Source organism: Gopherus evgoodei, chromosome 4 (assembly GCF_007399415.2).
Source record: "Gopherus evgoodei ecotype Sinaloan lineage chromosome 4, rGopEvg1_v1.p, whole genome shotgun sequence".
Lineage (NCBI taxonomy): Eukaryota > Metazoa > Chordata > Testudines > Testudinidae > Gopherus > Gopherus evgoodei.
In genome coordinates, this window is record NC_044325.1 from 77,550,716 (window position 1) to 77,576,009 (window position 25,294).

Here is a 25,294-nt window from a genome sequence, read left to right on the forward strand (position 1 = left end):
AAGAGACTCAACAGCTTTCATATGCATTGCCTTCGTTGAATCTTTGGTATCTCCTGGAAGGACAGAGTCACCAACACTGATGGGCTCAAGCAGGCCAGCATACCCAGAATGCAAACACTCCTCAAACAGAGATGCCTCCGCTGGCTCGGGCATGTGTGCCGAATGAATGATGGGCACATCCCAAATGACATTCTCTATGGTAAATTGGCATCTGGAAAAACACACGAATGCCCAAAATTACATTTCAGGGATGTGTGCAAGCGAGACCAGAAAGAAATGGATGTGGATGTGGACAATTGGGAAGATCACATTCAGGACCATGGCCTTTGGAAACAAGAGCTCAACAAAGGTCTCTGAAGGTACAAGAGTAAGCAGTCCAGCTTAGCAGAGGAGAAAAGAGCTCACCAAAGGCAGAGCCCAACGTGTCAGAACACCACCTTTAAGCGTGACAGATGCGGCACAGATTCTCTCTCTCGAGTGGGTCTCTTCAGCCACATAAAACCAATTGAGTACATTTTTTCTCTCTAAGGGTCATGCATCCATGGTCTCTAGAGATCGAAGGATGCCTGCTTACAGATGGTCGATTCATGACGCTGAGGAAATCAGAGCATTAGTATGTGAAATGCAAGGCAATGGATGGAGAACTGAGCAGAGAGACTGATAAATCACCATGAGATCTATAGACCTAGAACTTTGGAAAGCACAGCTTTTTCAGACTCCCCTGGATTTTTCTATTACCATCACAGAGCCAGTTATATTCTTACATTCATGCTTCTATTGTAAAATAAATCCATGGATGTGGTTACCATGACATGTTGTCCAATATGCTGGCCAAACACCTGTATTATCTACCATGGCTACAGCTGCATTTGGTGCACAAAAGGAGACAAACTGCAGTGGCGGCTCCTCAGGGTTGACCCTGTATACTTTGTTTTTACTCAGGTACATGGTCTTTATCCGCTGCTATAACTTGTCAGTATGCAACCTAACCTGTTAATTTTGCTTACTTGCATTCAAAATGTCACCAGCCTCTACTGCCTGACAGCCATGTCACTGATAAAGGCCAGTGACTCCCAGACATCTCATTGTTTAGCTACATTTTTTCCAACATATTAGCTATGGATAAAATACTTTCAGATTTAATACACACGACAAAATAAGGTAGGAACCAATGTAAAGATCCTCTGGGACTGTCCGCACTGTAACTTCACCATGGCTCTCAATCTTTTTGGCAAATCATGCTAGTTTACCAGATTACAATCCCAGCTGCTCCAGGTCAGTGACTAATGCTTCTTATTTAGTACTGTGCACTCTAACCTGCTATAGTGTTTGGACTTCTCTAAACATCAGACTAAGTGCAACAGCTGCTTCTCCATTTCTCACCTGCAACCAAAGCTTCAGTGCACAGTGGAACCCCAGCAGAGTCACAACTTTTAAGTATCAGAGGGGTAGCTGTGTTAGTCTGGATCTGTAAAAAGCAACAATGAGTCTTGTGGCACCTTAAAGACTAACAGATGTATTGGAGCATAAGCTTTTGTGGGTGAATACCCACTTTGTCAGACACATGTAATGGAAATTTCCAGAGGCAGGTATAAATATGCAGGCAAGAATCAGTTTGGAGATAACAAGATTAGTTCAAACAGGGAGGGTGAGGCCCTCTTCTAGCATCTCAACAGGCTCAGAGGTAGTCTCTGCACATCAGATGACAGTCCCAAGGAGGTCTCTGTGACTGAACCCATTACATCTAGTATACTACATCAATAATACTAGTCTCCAGTGTAAGTTTTGGGTGTTGAAAGACTGCAGTATTGGTCTCAACATAGGGAACTCATGTGGTGGTGCTCTGGCATTTTTGGAGGAGATCTGTCTGGAATATTATCACCAGCAAAAGCAAAAGAGGGAACTGACAACCATTGGGACATATCAGTGGGTTTTACTGGCTTTTCTCCACTCTTGTTGAAAACAGCTAAAAGGTTAGGGGTTTCCAAACGAAACACAGCTGTACAGGAATTAAGCTGGTGCTTTCTTTTGCATGCAACATGGAGGATACACATAATTTAGGATTTGTTGTTCTGAGAGACAAACTGTAAACACTGAAGGGGGATGGAAGCATCAGAGAAGCAGGACAGAAACATCATGCCAAAACACAAATCTGAAGGGAAGGAAGGTTCAACTCTTTTGAACTTTCTTATTTCTTCTTTAACTGCCCAGTTTTGTATTTTGCCAGCCAGGGACTCTAGGTGAACTTTGTCTGGAAAGCAAACATAGCTTGCACTTCAGGAAACAGCCTACATTTCAAGCATCTTCATATGAACACTTCCCCATATGGCCCTTTACTGTTACTTTAAACTTCTTTTATTTGGATTAAAGAAAATGAAGTTGTTTCACATTAAAATAAAAAGTTGCGATATTCTCTTAACATCTCCCTGCTCTCTACCTATAAAGCACACACTCCAAATACCTATGCCACTATACACACTGGACACAAACATCCTCTCACCACATGCAGACAAAAAGCAGCTCCGATCCCTGTTTAGGAACAAATCCTCCCTGCACCCTCTAGTACATTATCTCTAAAACATCTTCCAAAGATCAAATCCATCCCATGGTTCCTAGAAAAGGTCACATTTTGCAATGTAGCCTACAGAACAATGACATTTCAAGGATCAAAGAAAAGGTTAAAATATTCCTATAAATCTATTCTTGGGACTTTTAAGTATTTCCTTCACAGAGGGAAATGTCATTTTTCTCATGAGCAACTGAGGGCTGTATGATCAGTAATGGGTCTATTAGGTTTTATATGGTAAAAGAAAGATGCACTTAACTCCCAGACTCATGCAAATGAAACCTAATTTAATTTTAAAACTCATTTATTTATTTAGATTTAATCCAAAACTCCCACATCAAAGCAGACAGAAAAACAACAAATACTATTGAGGCTTTAATAACAAGAAATTGTAGCAAGTCAAAATAAAACTCGGAGGAGCAGCTTCTGCATAATGTTATAAATTATGGTCTTGTAGAGTAACCCAGCCCGTGAAATCCTTTACTCGCTCAGGCTGACTCCGAGTGAACACCGAGGATTTAATTCAGTCGCTTAATGCTCCGTAAATCTGAGCCAGCGTTGAATTTAGAGATTTGGTGCTTGGTGGTTAGAATTACAGCACTGGGGTGGAGCAGTTTTTGTGGAGAGAAAGCACTCAGTTCTCTCTCTAGGTTCCCAGGAGTCCATTTCCAGGTTCTAAATGAAATGAGTTTATGGCTCCCACTCACTCCTTAATTGGCACTAAATTACACTCACACAGATGGCAGATACTGTACACAGGGGACAGAAGGTGGCAGCCTAGAAGAGAAAACTTGAAAAAAAAACCTCATTCTTTTTTTTTCCTTTTTAAATGGCATGGTAGCCCCATTTCCCCAAGCCTGTCACATGGTTCCTATGGCTTATTTTCACCATTCTGAACTTAATAGGGTCTTTATTTGAAAAGGGGGCACTGGGCAGCTCATGGAACCTTTTCAGCTCTAGGACACAAGGATGTCCTGTGCATGAAATGAGTTGGTAGGTCTCAGACTAGTTCACACTCAGACCAGTATCCAATAAAAACCTGAACAACTGTAGACTCTCATTGGCGCTGTCTTGTTGACAGTCTCACTAGAGAGGCCATGTAGCACTGAACTACCCTCTCATCCTGTGATCCGCCAGAACGAATATAAATACACGTTAGTAGGGAAAGTATGTCCTATCCCTGTCCATTTTGCTCTGAGGATAGAGAACTTCAGTCTACAGGACAGTTGTTAATGCAAAAACTATCTTAATTCACAAAATTAGACCAAAGCCTTTAGGGGTGAGGTATATTTGGGGGGGGGGGTCTAATCTTCATGCAGGCCAAAAACCCACCTCATGCTGGGCCAAAATTAGTTTGCTGGAGAGAAGGAAAAAAAATGTCCATCCTGTCTCCATTAAATAAATCTGCAACCACCCCAAATTTTTATAAAACTAGGTAACTGCATCCCTAACTGCCCAATATGCTTTTGTAAATGTGGAGGTTGTGCAAACTCAGATAGATGTGCCTTGAAGTCTTGCAGGTGTATTGAGAGAGTCTGGCTGAAAACATAGGCCTACTAGCCGAGACATCCTGTCCAGACTGGGCAGAACCAGCAACTGATTGCTGGTGGCTTCTCTTGTCTTATATAGAGGGGTACCTTTCCTGCATTCAGGTACTTTGTGGAAAGTAAGTTTCAAAATGGTCAAGATATTATGGCCATCCTCTGTATCCCATCTAAATTCTGCTTACACCATAAAACTTATGTAAACAACTAAACAAATGCTTTCAAGATTGAAGTCTTTCTAGATAGAGTCCTTATCAAATGTTTCTGACTCTATCATGTTCCTTAAGCAAAACCTTAACTTCTCTTGGAGTCATTCTCATCTGTGAACTTCCTTTCTCTTTTGCATCACCCTCACCTCTAAGTCACGTATCAGTAAATTATGCCAGAATTTGTCCATATATTGGTTCTGCCTCCACTGAAAGCTTTATTCTTGCATTGCTTCCTTTCTCAATTCTCATTTTTATAGTTTTCTTAACCCCCCAGTTTCTAAGTTCTGGAGTTCTTGAACGCTGCAGCCAGACTTTTCTTTGTCTACAGGAAACAGAACCATCTCTGCCCCCATCCTCTGCTGTTAACTCAGCCATTTTGGAATCAAGTTCAAAATTGGCCCCCAGGGTTCTTAAAAACTTTCCATGGACTTGTCCCATCTCATCTCTCTGAGGCAATATGCAACAAAATGGAATTTATTGGGTTGTGATTGGAAACCAAATTCTATTAGTCCTAATGGCTTCTGTAATACACAGAAGGCAGCTTTGTACAGAGAGTTATGCCTATGTAAAGAAACTGTCTTTGCACATTTAGAAGAGCCTATTTCTCTAGGCCAGCCTGGCCAGATGGGGTAGCGCGCACTGCCTGATGCTTACAAGACAGCCAGAATGTGAACAAAATTCCAGCACAGCACACATCCAGCTGCGAATAAAGAAAGGCAAGAAAGTTAAAAACAAGGCTGTGTTATTTTAGAATTGCCTTCATTACTTCTGCTAGATGGTTTTGCTATGTCACATAAAATGTATTCTGCCCCACTTTCTTAAAATAAATACACAAACTGGTCTATGGCTTGTCATCCAAGCTCCATTTCCAGTCATCTGGGGAGACTACACAGGGTGTATCCTGCAATGTCCTTGTCCATATACAGCGTGGTTTTTGGCACTTTAGGCTGAGAGCTCTTTCTGTTTTGCCTTACAGTGATTTGCTGCTTAACATGTGACAGATCTGTGGTGACATCTGAACTTTGAATTTACAGGGAGATATTTATTGACAAGCATCTGTCTTTGGATCTGGAAATTTCCTCATTCCATGGTAAAACAACAAATAAGTAGAGAAAATGCAAGATGACAATATAGTCTTTAAAACAAGAGAGGAGGGTTTAAGGGCAGATCATCTTGCAGGGCTTAATTCACAATACAACCTTTCTGTCAGAGAAACAGGAGTGCTCATTTTCTGCTTTCAATGGGAGCCATGGTATTTACCTTTCATACTGAGGGTTACATCTTCACCTCCTGTGGAGATAGGCTGAGCAGGGGGAAGCGTCTGCAAGGATTTCAGCAAAGGGAAAGTTATCAGGATGCAAAGAAGAAAAATCAATCTTTCTCTCTCCCTAATGAATAAGCCATAATCCTACCTGTATGTAATGTAAAGGATCTTTAGTCCTTACAGTGCTGCCTGGATTAAAGGGAGATTAATGCAAAAAATTGGGTGAGATATTAAGATTCCTGAACGTGTGTAAGATGTCTAGAGTACTTGAGGTATGTAGTTTGTGTTGAGAGGTAATTTGCAACACTCAAGGCTAACAATGAAAAAAAAAAATCACCTGCTTACCCACAAGCTGCCTAACTAAAACCTTTATAATCAACAATGATGTGAGAAATATGCTCCTTAGCTCACTGGGCAGGGCAAGAGTTTACAGGGGAAATCTGAAGAGAGACATGATTGTCCTGTTCTTTTTGGAAAGCTCAAGTGTAGGTGACTCTTCAGAGAAGAGACAAGCAGGGAACAACTGAGAAGACGCCCAGGAACAGTGGGGTGCAGCTATTCAGCCTGCATACAGGAGAATCACGGAGGTGATGCTTTTATTCTGCTGACATGACTAAGGAAGATGACAATGAAGAGGAGGAATGGAGAGGGGTATGTGTGAAGGACAGCAAAGGACTCAGAACTGGTCTAAATAAATCAGCACAGTTGGCTCTTGATCCTGACTGCGACCCCAAGATGGAACCGGAATGCAAGCAATTCATAAGAAGCATGGCCCAAACCAGATCTTTGTTGAACTGTGATTATGTGGCATTGGAAAAAGCAATGTAAATTCCAGAGGAGATGAGGGAGAAGAGAGCCATTGGAATAGCTCATGGAGAAAGTGGTGCTGACAGCTCTGCATTAACAGTATATGATAGGAAAATGGGCACCGGAACAGGAAACATATAACATCTATGGTACTTATGAGGTGCCTATCTCCTGTTATCTATGTGCTAAATAGGGCTGGAAACGGAACAGGCAAGAACCTACCCAGGGCCGGCCTTAGGATTTATGGTGCCCTAGGCGAGATTATTAAACTGGTGCCCCTGTGCCTGATCTGCTCTTAGCAACACAAACATAAGCTTATAGTATTGGAAAACTTACCACATTCACATTATTAAAACCAGTTTAACTTAATTAAGCACACTGTAATGCTGATGGACTAGCACTAAAGAAGCGGCACTATAGAAAAAAATTCTGATATGACAGAATGATGCAAATAATATATATTTTTTTAATTTATCAAAATTTTATTGAAAATTTATATGAAGAGGTATTGAAACAAAGATTTGTTTTTAATTAAAAGCAATCTTTCTGGCTTTTTTGGTTGCAAAATCAGTAATAATGGCATCATATGACAAAGACAAAGTCGTGTCTTGTTCGATCGCAAGAATAGCAAGACCAGTCAAGCGTTCCTGACTCATTGTAGAGCGGAGATAGTTTTTAATGAGCTTTAGTTTTGAGAAACTCCGTTCTCCTGATGCTTCTGTTACAGGAATTGTCAGTAGAATACGAGTGGCAATGTACACGTTAGGATATATGTCAACAAGTTTGTGGGTATGAATAAACTGTACAATGTCCATCACTGATTTTGCATGTGGCAACATTGATGACAGTGTACTCAATTCTTCGTACAGTTCAAGTCCATTTAAATCAAAACTATCACCGTGCTTCAGGAGGCTCTTTAGGTTCTTGCACTTTGTCATTAGTTGCTCTTGTTTTCCTATTTCGTTGAATTTAGTTATGTCATACAAAAATCCAAACTGTTCATGGTGTACCTGCAAGGTATTAAACCTTTCATCAACAGCAGATACTGCTTTATCCATCACAACATTAAAAAATTCAACCTCAAATTTCTTTTCTGGATCGTCTATGGGCATGATCTGCTGTACAGATTCTTCACAAAGAAGTGTCCCTGGCCTTTTTAACTCATATTAACTATGTATTTACTTTATGAAAGTTGGAGAAAACATTGTGAAAACGTAAAACATTGGCTGCCCAACTTCTGGGCTGGCAAAGTTATACTGACTCACAGGGAAAAAAAAAAGCAGGAGAATCTTAGTACAACATATGGTCACTCTATACCAAGGGTCGGCAACCTTTCAGAAGTGGTGTGCCAAGTTCACTGTAATTTAAGGTTTCTCGTGCCAGTAATACATTTTAATGTTTGTAGAAGGTTTCTCTCTATGTCTATATTATATAAATAAACTATTGTTATTATCTGAGGTCTTGGCCACCGGTCCTGCTCAGGCCACTGCCAGCTGAGTAAATGAAACCCCAAACTGGCAGCGGGCTGGTGGCTGGAACCCTAGACAAGGATCCCAGGCCCTGCTCAGCCCGCTGCTGGTCTGGGGTTCTGACCACCAACTCCTGCCAGCCAGGATCCCGGCCGCCAACCCCCCTCAGCACGCTACCAGCCTGGGATTCTGCTCACCCAGGCTGGCAGGAGGCAGAGTGGGGCTGGCGGCTGAGCTCCTGACTGGCAAGGGGCCGGCAACCGGAACCCTGGAGTAGCAGTAGGCTGAGTGCTGCTGGCACCCCAGACTGGCAGCAGACTGAGCCACTCAACCCCCCACCGGCCCTGCTCAGCCCGCCACCAGCCCGTTCAGCCCACCACCAGCCCACTCAGCCCGCTGCCGGCTGAGTGAATGGAACCCCAGGCTGACAGCAGGTTGAGTGGTTCAACTGGCCTGCTCAGCCCATTGCCAGCCTGGGGTTCCTTGGGGGTCCCCAGGCCAGCAGCAGGTGCTGAGTGGGGCCGATGGCTGGTATCCCAGCTGGCAATAGGGCAGCAGCCGGAACCCCGGAACAGTGATGGGCTGAGCCGCTCAGCCTGCTGCTGCATAGCATCAAAAATCAGCTCACCTGCCACCTTTGACACGTGTGCCGTAGGTTGCCGAACCCTGCTTTATACACTAGTAAGGAGATGAGCATATTACAGTTGTTGGAGGGCTCTTATCAGGAGTAACAGGCTATAGGAAAGTCAGTCAACATTTTTTGTTTCTCTGATGAAAACTGACCCACTCCCTGCCTCAAACCAAACCTGTCACTAATAATTGTCAACAACTTAATTTTCTGTTTTTGGCTAAGATATTGATTTAAAAAAAAAACATTGAAATTGGATTCAGGATTGTTATTTGGGGCTTTGTCTTATATAGGCACCAATTACCCCCACCTAGAGTGACCAGACAGAAAGTGTGCAAAATCAGGACAGGGATGGGTGGGGGTGGGGGGGTAAAAGGAGCCTATATAAGAAAAAGACCCCAAAATTGGGACTGTTCCTATAAAATAGGGATATCTGCTCACCCTACTCCAATTTCTTATCCTGATTTTTCACACATCTGGCTAACCTCAGCCAAGCCCTGTGTGACATTCCAATCCTGGCTCGCTGCCGAGGAAGTGAGTTACTTTCACTTTCATTCCTCAGCAGGCAGCCAGCCTCCCCTCCCCCGCAGAACCTCACCCAACCGAGCCCTGATGGAGGGGAGGGAGGATAGAGAGAGAGGTGCTCCTGGGGAGGAGGGAGAAAGGAGGGGGTGCTCTGTGGGGCAGGGGGGGAGAAGAATGGATGTTATGGGGGACAACAAAGGATACTGGTTCCAGAGCCACAGAGCCTGCCTCACCTGACCTGAGCCGGGGGGAAAGAGTCACACTCACAGGTGAGCTCCTTTCCCAACCCCCACCTCCTCCCCTTCCCAGAGACCCCAGCAGCCAATCCCATTCCTCAGACTGTGCTGCATTCGGCTCTCTCTAGGACTCAGCAGCCCTGCTTCTACACTGTCTGGGCTGCCTGGAGAGTGGTGCTCTCAGGGAGAGTGAGGCCCTACGCAGCTGCCTATTCTGCCTATGCCTAAGGACGGGCCTGAACCTACCTTGCTTTTGAAATTAGTAAGTGTGGAAGAGAAGTAGAGATGAGGGCTGAACAGGTGTAGGAGTGTCAAGGTCTTAAGAATAAAGGTTCTCCAAATAAGAGACTTGGTTCTGTAACTCCACCCTTTTGGAGAAATCCCTGGACAGTGGAAAGAAGAGAGGCAGAGAATGTGGGAAACTGATCTCCAACTGGGATCATAGTATCATCTCTCCCTACATAATCCCGAAGATCTGGGGTGAAGTCATCAATTCCTTAGACAACTGGTATATAGGCGATAGATCGAGAACTGTCAAGTATGATTGAAACAGCCCTGAAAATGCTAATATAAAGAAACTTGTGTGGAACTGGAAACTGTGATGATGTGTCTCATTTGAAGAACTGTAAGAAAAAACAGGTTTAGGCATGACTAATGCCCCTGGTTCAAGTGCTAAGTGCGATCCTTGCAGCAGCCAGCATGAGAAATGCTTGGCTTTAAGAGTTGTCATGAAGCTTTAGAAAGTCAGGTGGATTCTTGCTGAAAGAGTGTTCACAGAAGTGGCCAAATGGAAGTCTTTAAAAGAAGAGATATAGGAGACACACATAGGAGAAACCAAATACCAGGAAATCACATGTACATGGATTCCACAAACCAGAAGAAGAAGAAGAAACTGTTCCATGCAGTACACAAAGGATAATAAGCATATATAGAATAAACTAGGAGCTGTAATAAAAGACACAGACCTTTTAAGCTATATTCACTATGCTTTCAGCAGCCTTGAAGTGGCTTTTCAGCTCTTTCTTTATACAAAAGATAGAACAGTATTTCATAATGAAAGAAAGACTCAGTGAACCAATGAATTTGAGAGAGAACTAGAAAGAATTTAGAGATAAAGAGGCAAGAGGGGATTCTGGACACATGGAATTTCAGGGAGTAGAAAGAAACAGTCCAAATGGGGTCAGCAGTGTTTCCTGCATGGTGGATAACATTTAGGTTTGACAAGAACAGCGTAAAAATAGAAGGCTTCCTACGTGATGCGGGCAGCAGTGGTTTAACAAACTGTGGAACATGGAAGATAGCTTAAGCTGTTGCACAGACTATGGTATTACATGCATCAGGACAAGGAAGACAAAATAAGCGCCTAGCCAGAAGAGATGGAGGACACAGTGATCTGCTCCAGTGTGCAGCTGGCGTATGCAGAATCTCTTGTGAAGAGTTTACAAAGAGAAAGGGAAAATGTGAAGTGAAGGAACTGTTTACCGTGTCAATTAGAAAACCTGGAGAGCTACAAAAGTGCCCTTAGGTTGGAAGCTGGCAGGAGTAATATAACTCCTGCAGTTGCCAGAGTGCACCTAAAACTTGGACAGGATGATGCAGGAAAGCCATTGCATTTTCAGAGAGGACAAATATGTCCTCTTCAGACTTTTATAGTGTGTTGAAAGTATGGCAGATCTCTGTGGGTGTCTGTGGACTGAAATTAGGCTCATCACTCAATACCTAGGAGTTGCTGGAACTGAATAAATTATCAGGGAAGGGCACAATTTGTCTGAAGATTAAAGATGAATTGTCAATAACGTTTAAAAAGTGAAAAGTTTATTTTTTTCCTTAGTCATTTTCCCCCTTCTCCTCCAGCTGGTACTCTCTTGGTAATGAGAGACAGCGGGAAGAAGATACAGCAAGGCTGTGAACATTACCACCAGATACAGAAGACGATAACCCTGCTGCCCTTCTCTTAGAAATTTTGGCTTCTACCCTAATCATTGGAAGAGTTTTGAAGATGGAATAACGAGAGATTTTAACCTCAGGCCTCCAAAAGCCAAGAACAGTGGTGTGTAACTGAAGAAAAGTGACATTATATAGCACCGCTAGAACTTTACAAAGAGGTTGGCAGACAAGTTTGCTGCCTGAAGAGCTTATATTACTGGAGAAGACATTTAAGTTATGCTGATCAGAGAAGGCGAGAGAAATCAGAAAGGTGACGAAATGCATTCTTAAAGCTTACGTTATGGCTTTCCTCAAACAGCAATAATACTGAAATACAAAACACCCCCAGTTAGGGGACCCTTGAAGTAGTTTTATATTATAGAGAGGGAAGAAAGTGTTTAGATCTACAGTCTTGCCAGTACTTGTGGGAGGGAGCTCCCTCTCTTTAGTGAAGGCAGGATGGGTGCTTTTTTGGAATGCAGCATGCAAAACACAGTATGTGCGCGCATGTGCGTGCATTCATGGATATATGCTAGAATAGTTTGGATCTCTAGTCAGTTATAGGTCATATTCCCACTGAAAATTATCCTTATTGTTGGTGTCAAGTTTAAAAAATGTTTTTGACTAGAGTTATTGACTGTGGACCAGGGACATATTCGGTTCCAGTTCCATGTGAACCACCAGGACTCGCCATGAAAGCCTGGTTAAGTCATAGCATCCTTCTACAGCTCACATTATCCATCTGTAGAATTGGGTGTAAAGTAGGAACTTCATTAAAATCAGATGCTGCAGCTGACTGGAACTTTCCTGGGGAAAGATATTACACAACAAGAAGGGAATCTATGCACTAAGTAAACCTGCCCTGAAGCTAAAAGTAGGGCTGTTTGACCTGCTGTATTAAGCTAAGGGTCAATAACAAATTAATGGGATCAGTGGCCCCATTAATTTTCCTATAATGAACACCAGCTCAAGCGAACCTTCCTTCCCGAGATACTTGAAGACATTTTATATTGGCAGCAAATGTACCTTATAGAACGTGGAATCATATAAAAGTGATTTAAAGGTATTGAATTCAAGACATTCTCTCAAAAGCATTGCAGAGGGCAAATTGGCTCAGTAAATTAATGCACTAACCTTCAACCTCTGGAAAACTGAGTGAGGTCGCCAATGAAATAAATTTGGTGGCAACTATATAGTCCTTGGTGGATATTTGTCCACATCATAAAAATCACACAGTATGGCAACATGCCACAATTGGCAGCATCTGATCAGAAATAAACAGAATTGGGACAGATAGGAAATGCTGTCAAGGACCAATCTCATTAGCAGAGCTGGAGAAAGAAAGGATGCAGAAACTAGACTGGAATAGCAGGAATGCTGTAGCTCAGCATAGAGGTACATTGGCATAGCTGTGTCTGAAGAGCCCAGGGCTCGAACATCAGCGGCTGATATAGTTCAGGAGTGAGGTGCTTTGGCAGAGCAGTGGGAGAAATTTTGCCCAGCACCGGCACCTACTCTCTCTTTTGCTTTGCCCATAGCTACGAGTCCTGCATTTTCCTGAGCTTTTTCACACAAGGGTCTGCACAAACAGTATTAAAACTAGGGCTGTCAATTAATCGCAGTTAACTGACGCGATTAATTCAAAATGATTAATCACAATTAAAAAATTAATTGTGATTAATCACAGTTTTAATTGCACTGCTAAACAATAGAATACCAACTGAAATTTATTAAATATTTTGGATGTTTTCCTACATTTTAAAATATATTGATTTCAGTTATGACACAGAATACAAAGTGTGCAGTACTCACTTTATGTTATTTTCATTACAAATATTTGCACTGTAAAAGTAATAAACCTAAGAAATAGTATTTTTCAATTCACTTCATACCAGTAATATAGTGCAATCTCTTTATCGTGAAAGTGTAACTTACAAATGTAAATTTTTTTGTTACATAACTGCACTCAAAAACAAAACAATGTAAACCTTTAGAGCCTACAGTCCACTCAGTCCTACTTCTTGTTCAGCCATTTGCTAAGACAAACAAGTTTGTTTACATTTACAGGAGATAATGCTACCCACTTCTTATTTACAATGTCACCTGAAAGTGAGAACAGACATTCACATGGCACTTTTTTAGCCAGCATTGCAAGGCTGAACAAGAAGTAGGACTGAATTGACTTGTAGGCTCTAAAGTTTCAGTGTTTTATTTTTGAATGCAGTTATTTTTTGTACATAGTTCTACATTTGTAATTTAAACTTTCATGATAAGGAGATTGCACTACAGTTCTTGTATTAAGTGAATTGAAAAATACTATTTCTTTTGTTTTTACCATGCAAATATTTATAATAAAAATAAATATAAAGTGTGCACTGTACACTTTGTATTCTGTGTTGTAATTGAAATCAATATATTTGCAAATGTAGAAAACATAAAAAATATTTAAATAAATGGTATTCTATCATTGTTTAACAGTGCGATTAATTGCGATTAATTTTTTAAATTGCTTGACAGCTCTAATTAAAACCAACCATAGCTGTTAGTGTTAGAAAATTCAGATGCTACTATCACCAAAGTCTGTTGAGCTAAAAAGAAGTTACTGATCAGCACAGGCTCCCACCAGACTGAAAAGTGCCAGCTGGAGTTCCCCTAGTCTTTCTGCAGAGTAACATTGCAAGGGAGTAAGCAATGAGACACCTGACCAGCAACATCTGAAATATGTTCTGACAGACTTGAACATAAAGTGACAGATTTTCAAAAGTGCTCAGCAGCTATAACGAGAGCCAGATTATCACAAGAATTCATTTCCTGCTTATGACCCAAATGAAGCGTTTCAAAAGCATTTCTGTGGAAACTGCTGGATGCTCAGTGCTTTTGAAAAATCTGGCCAAAAAAGGGACTACTCGGGACGAAGCAATGTTTTTTTGGAATTCAGATCCCCCAACTGTAAGTTGCATGTTGCTTGGGACCAGAAGCAGTATCCCAGCTGAACTGGGAAAGAACAAAGTTATATCAACAGTAGCTGCAGCAATCTTGTGTGAACATGCCAGAGCTGAGATATCTTGAATGAAAACAGGAAGCATGAATTACAACCACATTTGCTGCTAGAGGGCTGCTTTAAACAAACACACATCAAAGAGAAATCAAGCACTGAAGGAGTTAAACAATAAACCTAAGGAATACCACTCTCCACTTATTTCTAATCTGTTTCACTGCATTGTAGGCTGGGGAGAGGAAGGAAGAAACCTCTGTGCAGAAATACTAATCCTCAACTCACATGTGGTATTCGTTAGTAGAATGGGAGGAAAACAAGCATGACAGCAATGTACACCCAAAGTGTGGTAGTGTGGTGATGCAGCTGCTTTTGCTTTGGGGCCAGGGACTTTTCTCACATATATTGCCAGATCTCCTACCAAAAAAGATTTTGCCAGATCTACTCTCTGCATTCTGTAGTAGGAGCCATCCACCTGTTTCAATGCAAACAAAAACCAAATGCTTTAGGGATTTGACTTTTTTTTTACCCAAAAGGCACTTGGAGTCTGTGCACATCCCGATGGGAATGAAGTTACAACCATCCAGGGCCGTCCTTAGGCATAGGCAGAATAGGCAACGGCGTAGGGCCTCACACTGCCTGGGGGCACCACTCTGCAGGCAGCCCAGACAGTGTAGAAGCAGGGCTGCTGGGTCCTAGAGAGAGCCGAATGCAGCACAGTCTGAGGGACGGGATTGGCTGCTGGGGTCTCTGGGAAGGGGAGGGGGTGGGGGTTGGGAAAGGAGCTCACCTGTGCATGTGACTCTTTCCCCCCCAGCTGAGGTCAGGTGAGGCAGGCTCTGTGGCTCTGGAACCAGTATCCTTTGTTGTCTCCCATAACATCCATTCTTCTCCCCCCTGCCCCACGGAGCACCCCCTCCTTTCTCCCTCCTCCCCAGGAGCACCCCTCTCTCTCTCCTCCCTCCCCTCCATCAGGGCTGGGTTGGGTGAGATGCTGGGGGTAGGTGGGGGGAGGGGAGGCTGGCTGCTTGCTGAGGTATGAAAGTGAAAGTAACTCACTTCCTGGGCAGGCAGCCAGGATTGGAATGTCACACAGGGCTGGGCTGAGGTTAGCCAGATGTGTGAAAAATCGGGATTGGGGTAGGGTGAGCAGATATCTGTATTTTATAGGGACAGTCCCAATTTTGGGGTCTTTTTCTTATATAGGCTCCTTTCACCCCCCCACGCCTCCCTTCCCTGTCCTGATTTTACACACTTTCTGTCTGGTCACTCTAGGTGGGGGTAATTGGTGCCTATATAAGACAAAGCCCCAAATATCGGGACTGGCCCTATAAAATCAGGACATCTGGATCTGGCCACCCTAGCTGGGGAGCGCCTCTCCCCCGGGCTGGCAGCTGCCAGCTATCCATCTCATCTGGGGGGAGCTGCATAGGGCAGGATGAGCTGCTGTGGCTCCATGGGTGCCCTGTCCCTGAGATCAGATGCTGTGCTAACTTCACCATGGTCCATAAGGCTGGTGGTGGTGCCCATTGGCGTGTGATTGGACCTGAGGGTTTACTGCTGCTGTTGCCACTCTGCACCCCAGGAGGTGGATTTTGGGGTCCTGCAGTTTTCCACCTATCTCCTCCTCTACTGCAACTGTTGGACCAGCGGGCTGGGGGGTGAGCCAAGCATGAAAGCAGTACTGTGTTGCCATTTAGATTGTCATTTAGCAACTTTGTTTGCCAAAAATTCTTGCTAACAATCCTGAATCCAATTTCAATATTATTTTAAAAAAAAATCAATATCTTAGCCAAAAACAGAAAATAAAGTTGTTGACAATTATTAGTGACAGGTTGGGCTTGAGGCAGGGAGTGGGCCAGTTTTCATCAGAGAAACAAAAATTGTTGACTGACTTTCCTATAGCCTGTTACTCCTGATAAGAGCCCTCCAACAACTGTAATATGCTCATCTCCTTACTAGTGTATAAAGCAGGGGTCGGCAACCTATGGCACACGTGTCAAAGGTGGCAGGTGAGCTGATTTTTGATGGTATGCAGCAGCAGGCTGAGCGGCTCAGCCCATCACTGCTCGGGGGTTCCGGCTGCTGCCCTATTGCCAGCTGGGATACCAGCCATCGGCCCCACTCAGCACCTGCTGCTGGCCTGGGGACCCCCAAGGAACCCCAGGCTGGCAGTGGGCTGAGCAGGCCAGCTGAACTACTCAACCTGCTGTCAGCCTGGGGTTCCATTCACTCAGCTGGCAGCGGGCTGAGTGGGCTGGTGGCGGGCTGAGCAGGGCCGATGGGGGATTGAGTGGCTCAGTCTGCTGCCAGTCTGGGGTGCCAGCAGCACTCAGCCTACTGCTACTCCAGGGTTCCGGCTGCCGGCCCCTTGCCAGTCAGGAGCTCAGCCGCCAGCCCCACTCTGCCTCCTGCCAGCCTGGGTGAGCAGAATCCCAGGCTGGTAGCAGGCTGAGGGGGGATTGGCGGCCGGGATCCTGGCTGGCAGGAGTTGGTGGTCAGAACCCCAGACCAGCAGCAGGCTGAGCAGGGTCTGGGATCCTTGTCTAGGGTTCCAGCCACCAGCCCGCTGCCGGTTTGGGGTTTCATTTACTCAGCTGGCAGTGGCCTGAGCAGGACCGGTGGCCAAGACCTCAGATAATAACAATAGTTTATTTATATAATATAGACATAGAGAGAAACCTTCTACAAACATTAAAATGTATTACTGGCACGAGAAACCTTAAATTACAGTGAACTTGGCACACCACTTCTGAAAGGTTGCCGACCCGACCCCTGGTATAGAGTGACCATATGTTGTACTAAGATTCTCCTGCTTTTTTTTTTCCCTGTGAGTCAGTATAACTTTTGCCAGCCCAGAAGTTGGGCAGCCAATGTTTTAGGTTTTCACAATGTTTTCTCCAACTTTCATAAAGTAAATACATAGTTAATATGAGTTAAAAAGGCCAGGGACACTTCTTTGTGAAGAATCTGTACAGCAGATCATGCCCATAGACGATCCAGAAAAGAAATTTGAGGTTGAATTTTTTAATGTTGTGATGGATAAAGCAGTATCTGCTGTTGATGAAAGGTTTAATACCTTGCAGGTACACCATGAACAGTTTGGATTTTTGTATGACATAACTAAATTCAACGAAATAGGAAAACAAGAGCAACTAATGACGAAGTGCAAGAACCTAGAGAGCCTCCTGAAGCACGGTGATAGTTTTGATTTAAATGGACTTGAACTGTACGAAGAATTGAGTACACTGTCATCAATGTTGCCACATGCAAAATCGGTGATGGACATTGTACAGTTTATTCATACCCGCAAACTTGTTGACATATATCCTAATGTGTACATTGCCACTCGTATTCTACTGACAATTCCTTTAACAGTAGCGTCAGGAGAACGGAGTTTCTCAAAACTAAAGCTCATTAAAAACTATCTCTGCTCTACAATGAGTCAGGAACGCTTAACTGGTCTTGCTATTCTTGCAATCGAACAAGACACGACTTTGTCTTTGTCATATGATGCCATTATTACTGATTTTGCAACCAAAAAAGCCAGAAAGATTGCTTTTAATTAAAAACAAATCTTTGTTTCAATAACTCTTCATATAAATTTTCAATAAAATTTTGATAAATTAAAAAAAAATTTGCATCATTCTGTCATATCAGAATTTTTTCTATAGTGCCGCTTCTTTAGTGCTAGTCCATCAGCATTACAGTGTGCTTAATTAAGTTAAACTGCTTTTAATAACGTGAATGTGGCAAGTTTTCCAATACTGTAAGCTTATGTTTGTGTTGCTAAGAGCAGATCAGGCACAGAGGCACCAGTTTAATAATCTCGCCTAGGGCACCATAAATCCTAAGGCCGGCCCTGCAACCATCTAACTAGAGTGCACTCTCTACCAGAGATTACACTGGCTGTGAGCCTGTCATGTTAGATTTCTAGAGAAATAAAAGATTTAAAATGCATACAATCTAGGTAATTTTTCATTAGCACGAGCTACAGATTGGAGCTCACCTGCCAACGGGGCTCACCTCGACATTTGTAATTCTGTGCATTTTGTGCTGTGAATTTACTTATGTTATTAATTCTTACTCAGAAAGCAGAGCTGTGATTGAAACACTGGGCATAAAGCTCAAATAACTCTCTGCTAAAAAGCAACTCGGATGAGACAGGTGACAGATGCTACTAGAAAAAGGTTATAAGTTATATCACATATATATATATATATATATATATATATATATATATATATATATATATACACACACACACACACATACTCACATTCCTTCCCTGCTCACAACACAATGGGCTATATTCTACCCAGAGATCAAATGAGGTTTGAGCAAGTTTTTACTGAGAATTTCCATTTAAATACATTGTGAATTTCTGTGCTTCACCTGTGAAATTGCTTTAAATGGCATGAAATGGAACCCCCACAAAATGAGGGCAACCTGACAGGTCTGATAATGCAAGTATTGATACAAAGATTAGACAAGATTAAATTCTGCTATTTAGAGAGTAACAGTTCATAATTAGGGGTGCAAGGTTCTTTGGTGAAAATTTTAAGTGGTTTCCCACTGAATGCATTACAAAGATCATCACATTCCATTATCTTTTCATAACTCCGAATAAAGATTTTATCACATATTGGGTAACTCTCTTTAACAAACATTTTACTTGATAAAAAAGTAAACTTATTAACATTGACTAATTCCCTGCTTATCTCCAGGTGCCACACAATAGCAAAACTGAGATGCTGAAAACAACAAACCTATTCAGTCAAAGCCATTGGCCTCTCCTCCAACTCAACCATTTATTATTAAGAAATAGCATTAGGACGCTGGACACAAATGGAGTTTTCCAACTGACTACTGGTTATGTCGTACTTGCACCACTGATATGATGCACAATAAATAATCAAGTGAGATTATTCCTTATTGTTATTTTATTTGCTTTGCAATTTCCATTCATGGCAGCAACAAGGCACTCCAACAGAACATTTCTAGGATATCAGTGTTCTACTCAGGTGATTAAAATCACTTTGTCTTTGGCCTTGTATTATATAATGCGACCTGGGGCAGTGTGCTGTAATTGTCCAGTAATGCATGACTTTAAGTGTATCTTATTGCTGTACAATAGAATGGAAAAAATCTTAAACTAATACCTGTTCAAGTAATTAACCTATTATAAAGAAAAAAAAATCAGTGCACCAAAATTATGCATTTAAAAGAACTCCACTGTGTTTCTTTCATTTAAATTTCAAAGCGGATGTCAGTGTTGTTTCAGATCTACGAAGACAATTATTTCATGCACTGTCAGGTTACTTGTAAATCATCACACATACACCAGGGTCTACGATGATACAGATTTCAAAGTGCATTGATATTCCACAATCTTTGCTCTATAGTAACTGGATGGATTGGATTCCCTAGTCCAGGTTTCACTTATTAAACTTTTTTCCCCTTTCTCCAGATGAAATGGAGGAATACACAACACAGACACTATATATGATCCTGCAAGGTCACCTGAGGTTTGACCTCTAGAAATGTGGGTTATCTCCAGACTGTCTTGTTTGTTTTTATATGGATTGCATTTATAGCCCTCATGAACAAAGCTATTCTACAGGACTGGCAACGTGTATGGTCTCACAACTATGGTCTTTTTAGATTTCCCTTCTAGCCTCTGTCAGATGACTGAAGATGCCAGAGCTCCAAGGTTCAGCTCACCCTTGGGTCTGTCTTATGAACCAGTAGGCTAGTGTAACCCGCACACCTTCGGGGTGTGGTGTTTTGTCCCATCTAATAGCACTCAGACTACTGAGAAAGAGATAAAATGAGTCTGCTCTACAACCTCAGGTAACCTTAGTTGGCTTTTAGCTCATGCGGTAGAGGCTCATGTACTAAGCTCTAGAGGTCCCCTGTTCAATCCTGCCCGCTGATGACCGGGGTCTGTCAGCCTTACACTAGCACAAACCGTAGTGTTTAAGGCTGAGAATTGAAAAGGCCTATTGTGCCTGCTGAATTTCAGTGGGAGTTGGGTGTCTGTTCCTTTGAGTAGGCCCACAATGATACAACTTGCATCATGCTCCTGATATGATCTTTAAAGTTCTGGGTTTCGAAACTTAATTTTGATCCACAACAGCAAATATACCTGTGACCCCTTACTTGAGTGTGCCAGGTCCTGGAGTGCCAGACTGAGGCTCTCAGGGGTCCTACCCTCGGGACAACAACTGTAATGACTACAAGAGCCCTCTGACACCATTTCCCAGTGGACTTGGAGTCGGGGTGGGGACAGAATGGACTGGAAACTCTTGCTGAGGCCAGTTGGCAGGTTTCACATGGGGTGATATGGATAAGCAGTTTACTGGGCCAATGGTGAGCCAAGGCTGCTCAGACCCACAGGGTTGTCTACACTGCAGCTGGAAGGTTCTCAGCATGGGTGTAGACAGACCTGTGCTAGCTCAGCTCGACCTAGTGAGCTAAAAATAGCAGAGCGGATGTTGAGGCACCGGCAATAGCTTAGGCTAGCCACCCGAGTCCAAGCGTGGGCGGCTAGTGCAAACTGCTGCCCGTGTTGGAACCTCTGCACTGCTAGTTTTAGAGTGATAGTTCGAGCTCAGGTAGTGCTGTGAGTCTGTCTGCCCACGCTGGGAATCACACCTCCCCACTGCCGTGCAAACATTCCCTCCATGGGAAGGGACAGCCTGACAGAGACAAAAGACATTAGTTTTTGTTTCAGTTTTGAGCTTGGGAACTGTGAGAGAAAGAAGCAGAACAGCTTAGGGAGTCTCTGATTAACTCCCACTTCCCACAAAGTGAGTCTGAACTGCTGTGGGAAGGTTGCATGGATCAGGATGATCCAACCCTGTGGAGACCCACGTCCAGAGTGGCAGAGATCTGACCCGGCACTGCCTACTGAAAGTCAGATGAAACCTCCGCAGGACTCCAAATCAGAAAGCCAGCAAGCTTGGTAAGAGCCAATGAGGACTGTGTCCTGCCCATGGACAAAGACACGGTAAAGGGACCCTTTCTGTTTACACTGGCCAATGTTCACAGTACTGTAGCACTCATCTCAGGCCTCAATCTCAGCATGCCACCTGCCTAGGAAGATGCCAGGAAGGGAGCTGGGAGTTGGGAGGAGTTGGGAGATGGGGAATTTGTTGAGTTATTAGTATGTATTAGTTAACTCAAATCATTTTCTTTCCTATTTTCCTGCTTCCAGTAAAGTTTCCCTTTGTTGTAGTGTTATTTTGGGGTGCATCATTTCTTTGCTGGGGTGTGTTTTGATGTACTTTATTGTTGTGTACTTCAGGGGCTTTTCATATTCCTTGCCCATTAGTAGCATTGTTCACTTCCCCAAGGGACAGTACACCTTGGATCTCGGGCACAGTGATGAATCACCTGGGGTGGAAGCATCAAGAGTCAGAAAAAGAACCTATAACCCAATCCATGCAAGGAGAGGGAAGAAGTCACTCCAGGTGGCGAGTACCAGGAGGAGGCATGAGCCATATCTGGAAGAGGGGCTACACACCAGTAGCATACTAGATGTTAAAGATCTATTGTATGACCTTGCCCAATGCAGCATTGTTTCCTGCATTAAAATATTTAGTGTTTTGTACAGTCTAATGTTAAAGATTCTAAGTGATGGGACTTCCATCTCTTACTATGGAAAATTATTCTGTATTTCATTGTCAGGAAGAGTACTCTGATATTCAGCTTAAATCCCTTTCTTAAATATAGCACCCACCCTGCCCTCCACATACTCAGACTATGTCTAAATGGCCCCCATTTTGGACTATGGTATGTGAACTGCAGCGTGCCCTAATGTGCTGCACTGTAACTCCCCCATGTGGATAGTATAGGTGCAAATGAAAAGGTATCTAGTTCACATTAAAGTTTGTTAACATGAACTAGGAACCTTTTAATTTGCACCTACAGCATCCACACGGGGGAATTAAAGCACAGCACACTAGTATGTGCTACAGGTAGGGTGACCAGATGTCCCAATTTTATAGGGACAGTCCTGATTTTTGGGTCTTTTTCTTATATGGGCTCCTATTACCCACCTCACCCATTCCCAACTTTTCACACTTGCTGTCTGGTCACCTTAGCTACAGGTCACACCCTCATAGTCCCAACTGCAGGGCCTTGTAAACAAGCCCTTAATTACACCCCAAACCACCCCAACTAATTCTGCTCTCTCTGTGGTGTTTGCCAGCTCCAAATACAGTTACAATGTGTCTCTTTAGTCACCTTATAGTCATGGTAGACAGATTTAGTTTTTCAAAGTCTGTGCTCATAAGTCAATCCTGCCAGCTCCTTACTAATTTCTGTTGCTTCTCTCAGCATGGGGTTTCAGTATTAACCTATGAACAAAGAAACAGATGTCAAAGAAAAAAATTACATTATATTTTCTCTCATAATGTGGGTGAAGAGAGTTCTCTAATGTAACAGAATGCTGGAAAATGATGTGACATGCCTATTTACAGCCCACACTACTGGACCACCACTCCGGGCTCCTGATATGTATAATGTAACAAATATACCATATGCTTGAGAGCTGAATGGGAATGCACTGATCACCAGGCTCTAAACTGGCCGCTGGAGAGGCTGAAAGCCACAAGGAGTTTTTGGCAGAGTATTATGATCTCTGGCATTTTTCTATCCCCCAGGCAATAGTTTGCACCTCCTGTCTTAAAAAAACAGTTTGCTATTTGCATATGGAGAGTCTATCTATTATACCCAGACCCACCACCACTCGCTGCTATCATCTTTAAAAGACGGTTACTCACCTTTGTAACTGTTGTTCTTCGAGATGTGTTGCTCATATCCATTCCAGTTAGGTGTGTGCGCCGCGTGTGCACATTCGTCGGAAAACTTTTACCCTAGCAACTCAGTGGGCCGGCAGGTCGCCCCCTAGAGTGGCGCCATCATGGCGCTTGATATATACCCCTGCCAGCCCACCCGCTCCTCAGTTCCTTCTTGCCGGCTACTCCGACAGTGGGGAAGGAGGGCGGGTGTGGAATGGATATGAGCAACACATCTCGAAGAACAACAGTTACAAAGGTGAGTAACCGTCTTTTCTTCTTCGAGTGATTGCTCATATCCATTCCAGTTAGGTGAATCCCAAGCCTTACGTAGGCGGTGGTGTCGGAGTGAAATGTGGCAGAATGAAAACTGCTGAGCCAGAGGCTACAGCCTCTCTTGACTGTTGAACCAGGGCATACTGCGAAGCAAAGGTATGGACCGAGGACCAATGGAGCTGCGCGACAGATCTCGTGGGTAGGAACACGAGCCAGCAAGGCGGCAGATGAAGCCTGAGCCCTGGTAGAGTGTACGATGATGTGGCTTGGGGAAATATGAGCCAAATCATAACAAGTGCGGATGTACGCCATCACCCAAGATGAGATCCTCTGAGAGGAAAACAAGCAAGCCCTCCCTTTGGCCCGCTACCGTGACAGAGCTGGGGCACCTTACGAAATGGCTCTGTCAGCGCAATATAAATGCGAGCACTCCACAGAGGTCCAAGGAGTACAATGGTTGTGCCCATTGCGTTGAGCTGTGGGTAACATGAAAGGCCGAAACCACCTTAGGGAGGAAAGCCACCGTAAGAGCTCTGAGCTCGGAGACCCGTCTGGCCGATGTAACAGCTACGAGGAAAGTTGTCGTCCAAGACAGGTATAGCAGAGGGCCAGTCGTGAACGGCTCGAATGGGGGAGACATAAGTCTGGCTAAAACTAGGTTGAGGTCCCAGGTTGGGGCTGGGCGGCGCACCCGAGGGTGCAAGCGCTCCAAGCCCTTGAGGGACCTCGAACCCATAGCGGAACGTCCACCTTAGCCTGGCTGGAAGGTAGAGATGGCTGCTGAGTGTATCCTCAGCGATGATACCGCCAGGTCCTGCCGCTGAAGGCCAGAGGCAGGCCAAATAGAGGGGATCGAGACCTCAGCAGGAGCAAGATCGAGCGTATTGCAGCTGTAGAAGAAACACTTCCACCCGGCCCGGTACTTGACCAGGTGGAAGGCTTCCTGTCACCCTGGCTCAGTTACGCAGCAGCCACACCATGAGGCGAAGAGGCTGCAGGTCCGGGTGACGAAGCCTGTCGTTGCCCTGAGTGATGAGGTCTGGGTGGGGTGGCAGGGTAATTGGGTCGGTTATTGACAGGCCGAGCAACGTGGTATATCAGTGCTGCCTGGACCACTCTGGAGTGATCATGATGATGCACGCTCTGCCCCTGCGGAGTTTGAGCAGGACCTAAAGAACCAGTGGGAACAGTGGGAAGGCATAACGGAGTTGGCCTTTCCACGGCATCAGGAATGCGTCCAAGATCGATCCCGAGGAGAGACCTTGGAAGGAGCAGAACATCTGGCATTTTCTGCTCTCGCGGTGAGCGAACAGGTCTATGTGAGGAAACATCTCCACTTCTGGAAAGCAGAACGCCTCACATGGGGCAGAGTGATCACTCGTAAGACAGGAAAGACCTGCTGAGTCAAAGCACCAAGACGTTCCGAACGCCTGGGAGAAAGGACGTCACCAGCTCCATCGAGTGGGCCATGCAAAAGTCCCGGAAATGGATGGCCTCCTGACAAAAGGGGGGAGGACCATGTTTCCCCCTGGTTATTTATGAAGCACATGGCCGTTGTGTTGGCTGTAAACACCGAGATACCACGGCCTCACAGCTGCCGCTGGAACCCCTGGCACGCCAGGCGGACTACTCTCATTTTTGGGGCATTGATGTGAAATGCCAGCTCCCGAGAAGACCAAAGGCCTTAAGCTCGGAGGTGACCATGAGCACTCGAGCAGAGAGATGACGCGTCCGTCGTCAGGGGCAGTGAGGGCTGGGGCGGATGGAACCGCATCCCTGCCCACACCACGGAGGGAGTTAGCCACCACTCTAGGGAGCCTAAGGTGCTCAAGGGAACGGTGACTACCATGACCATTGGCTCCCTGTCCGGGTGGTACGCTGAGGTAAGCCGGACTTGGAGAGGATGGAGGGGGAGCTTGGCATGTTTGGTTACAAACTTGCGGGCAACCATGGACCCAGGAGACTGAGACAAGTATGAGCCGAGGTCGTTGGGAAAGCCTGCAGACCTCAGATGATTGTTGCCATCGCCTAAAACGCAGTTGTGA

General features: G+C 44.2%; 1 protein-coding gene across 7 annotated transcripts in view; it reads right to left on the bottom strand.

Moving 5' to 3' along the window:
• Window positions 1-25,294, bottom strand: part of LOC115650270 (transmembrane protein 263-like) — a 351,659-nt gene that overhangs the window by 45,858 nt on the left and 280,507 nt on the right. For 4 of the 7 annotated variants that reach the window (XM_030559972.1, XM_030559974.1, XM_030559973.1 and 1 more), the window contains 2 exons: window positions 22,420-22,532; window positions 5,580-5,640 (listed from right to left, as the gene is read on the bottom strand). The exons of 2 other annotated variants lie outside the window; for them this stretch is intronic. In XM_030559972.1, coding sequence (XP_030415832.1) covers window positions 5,580-5,586 — 7 coding nt within the window. In that variant the 5' untranslated portion in view covers window positions 5,587-5,640; window positions 22,420-22,532. The remainder of the gene's footprint in view (window positions 1-5,579; window positions 5,641-22,419; window positions 22,533-25,294) is intronic. One more of the 7 variants, XM_030559967.1, reaches the window with a different exon arrangement.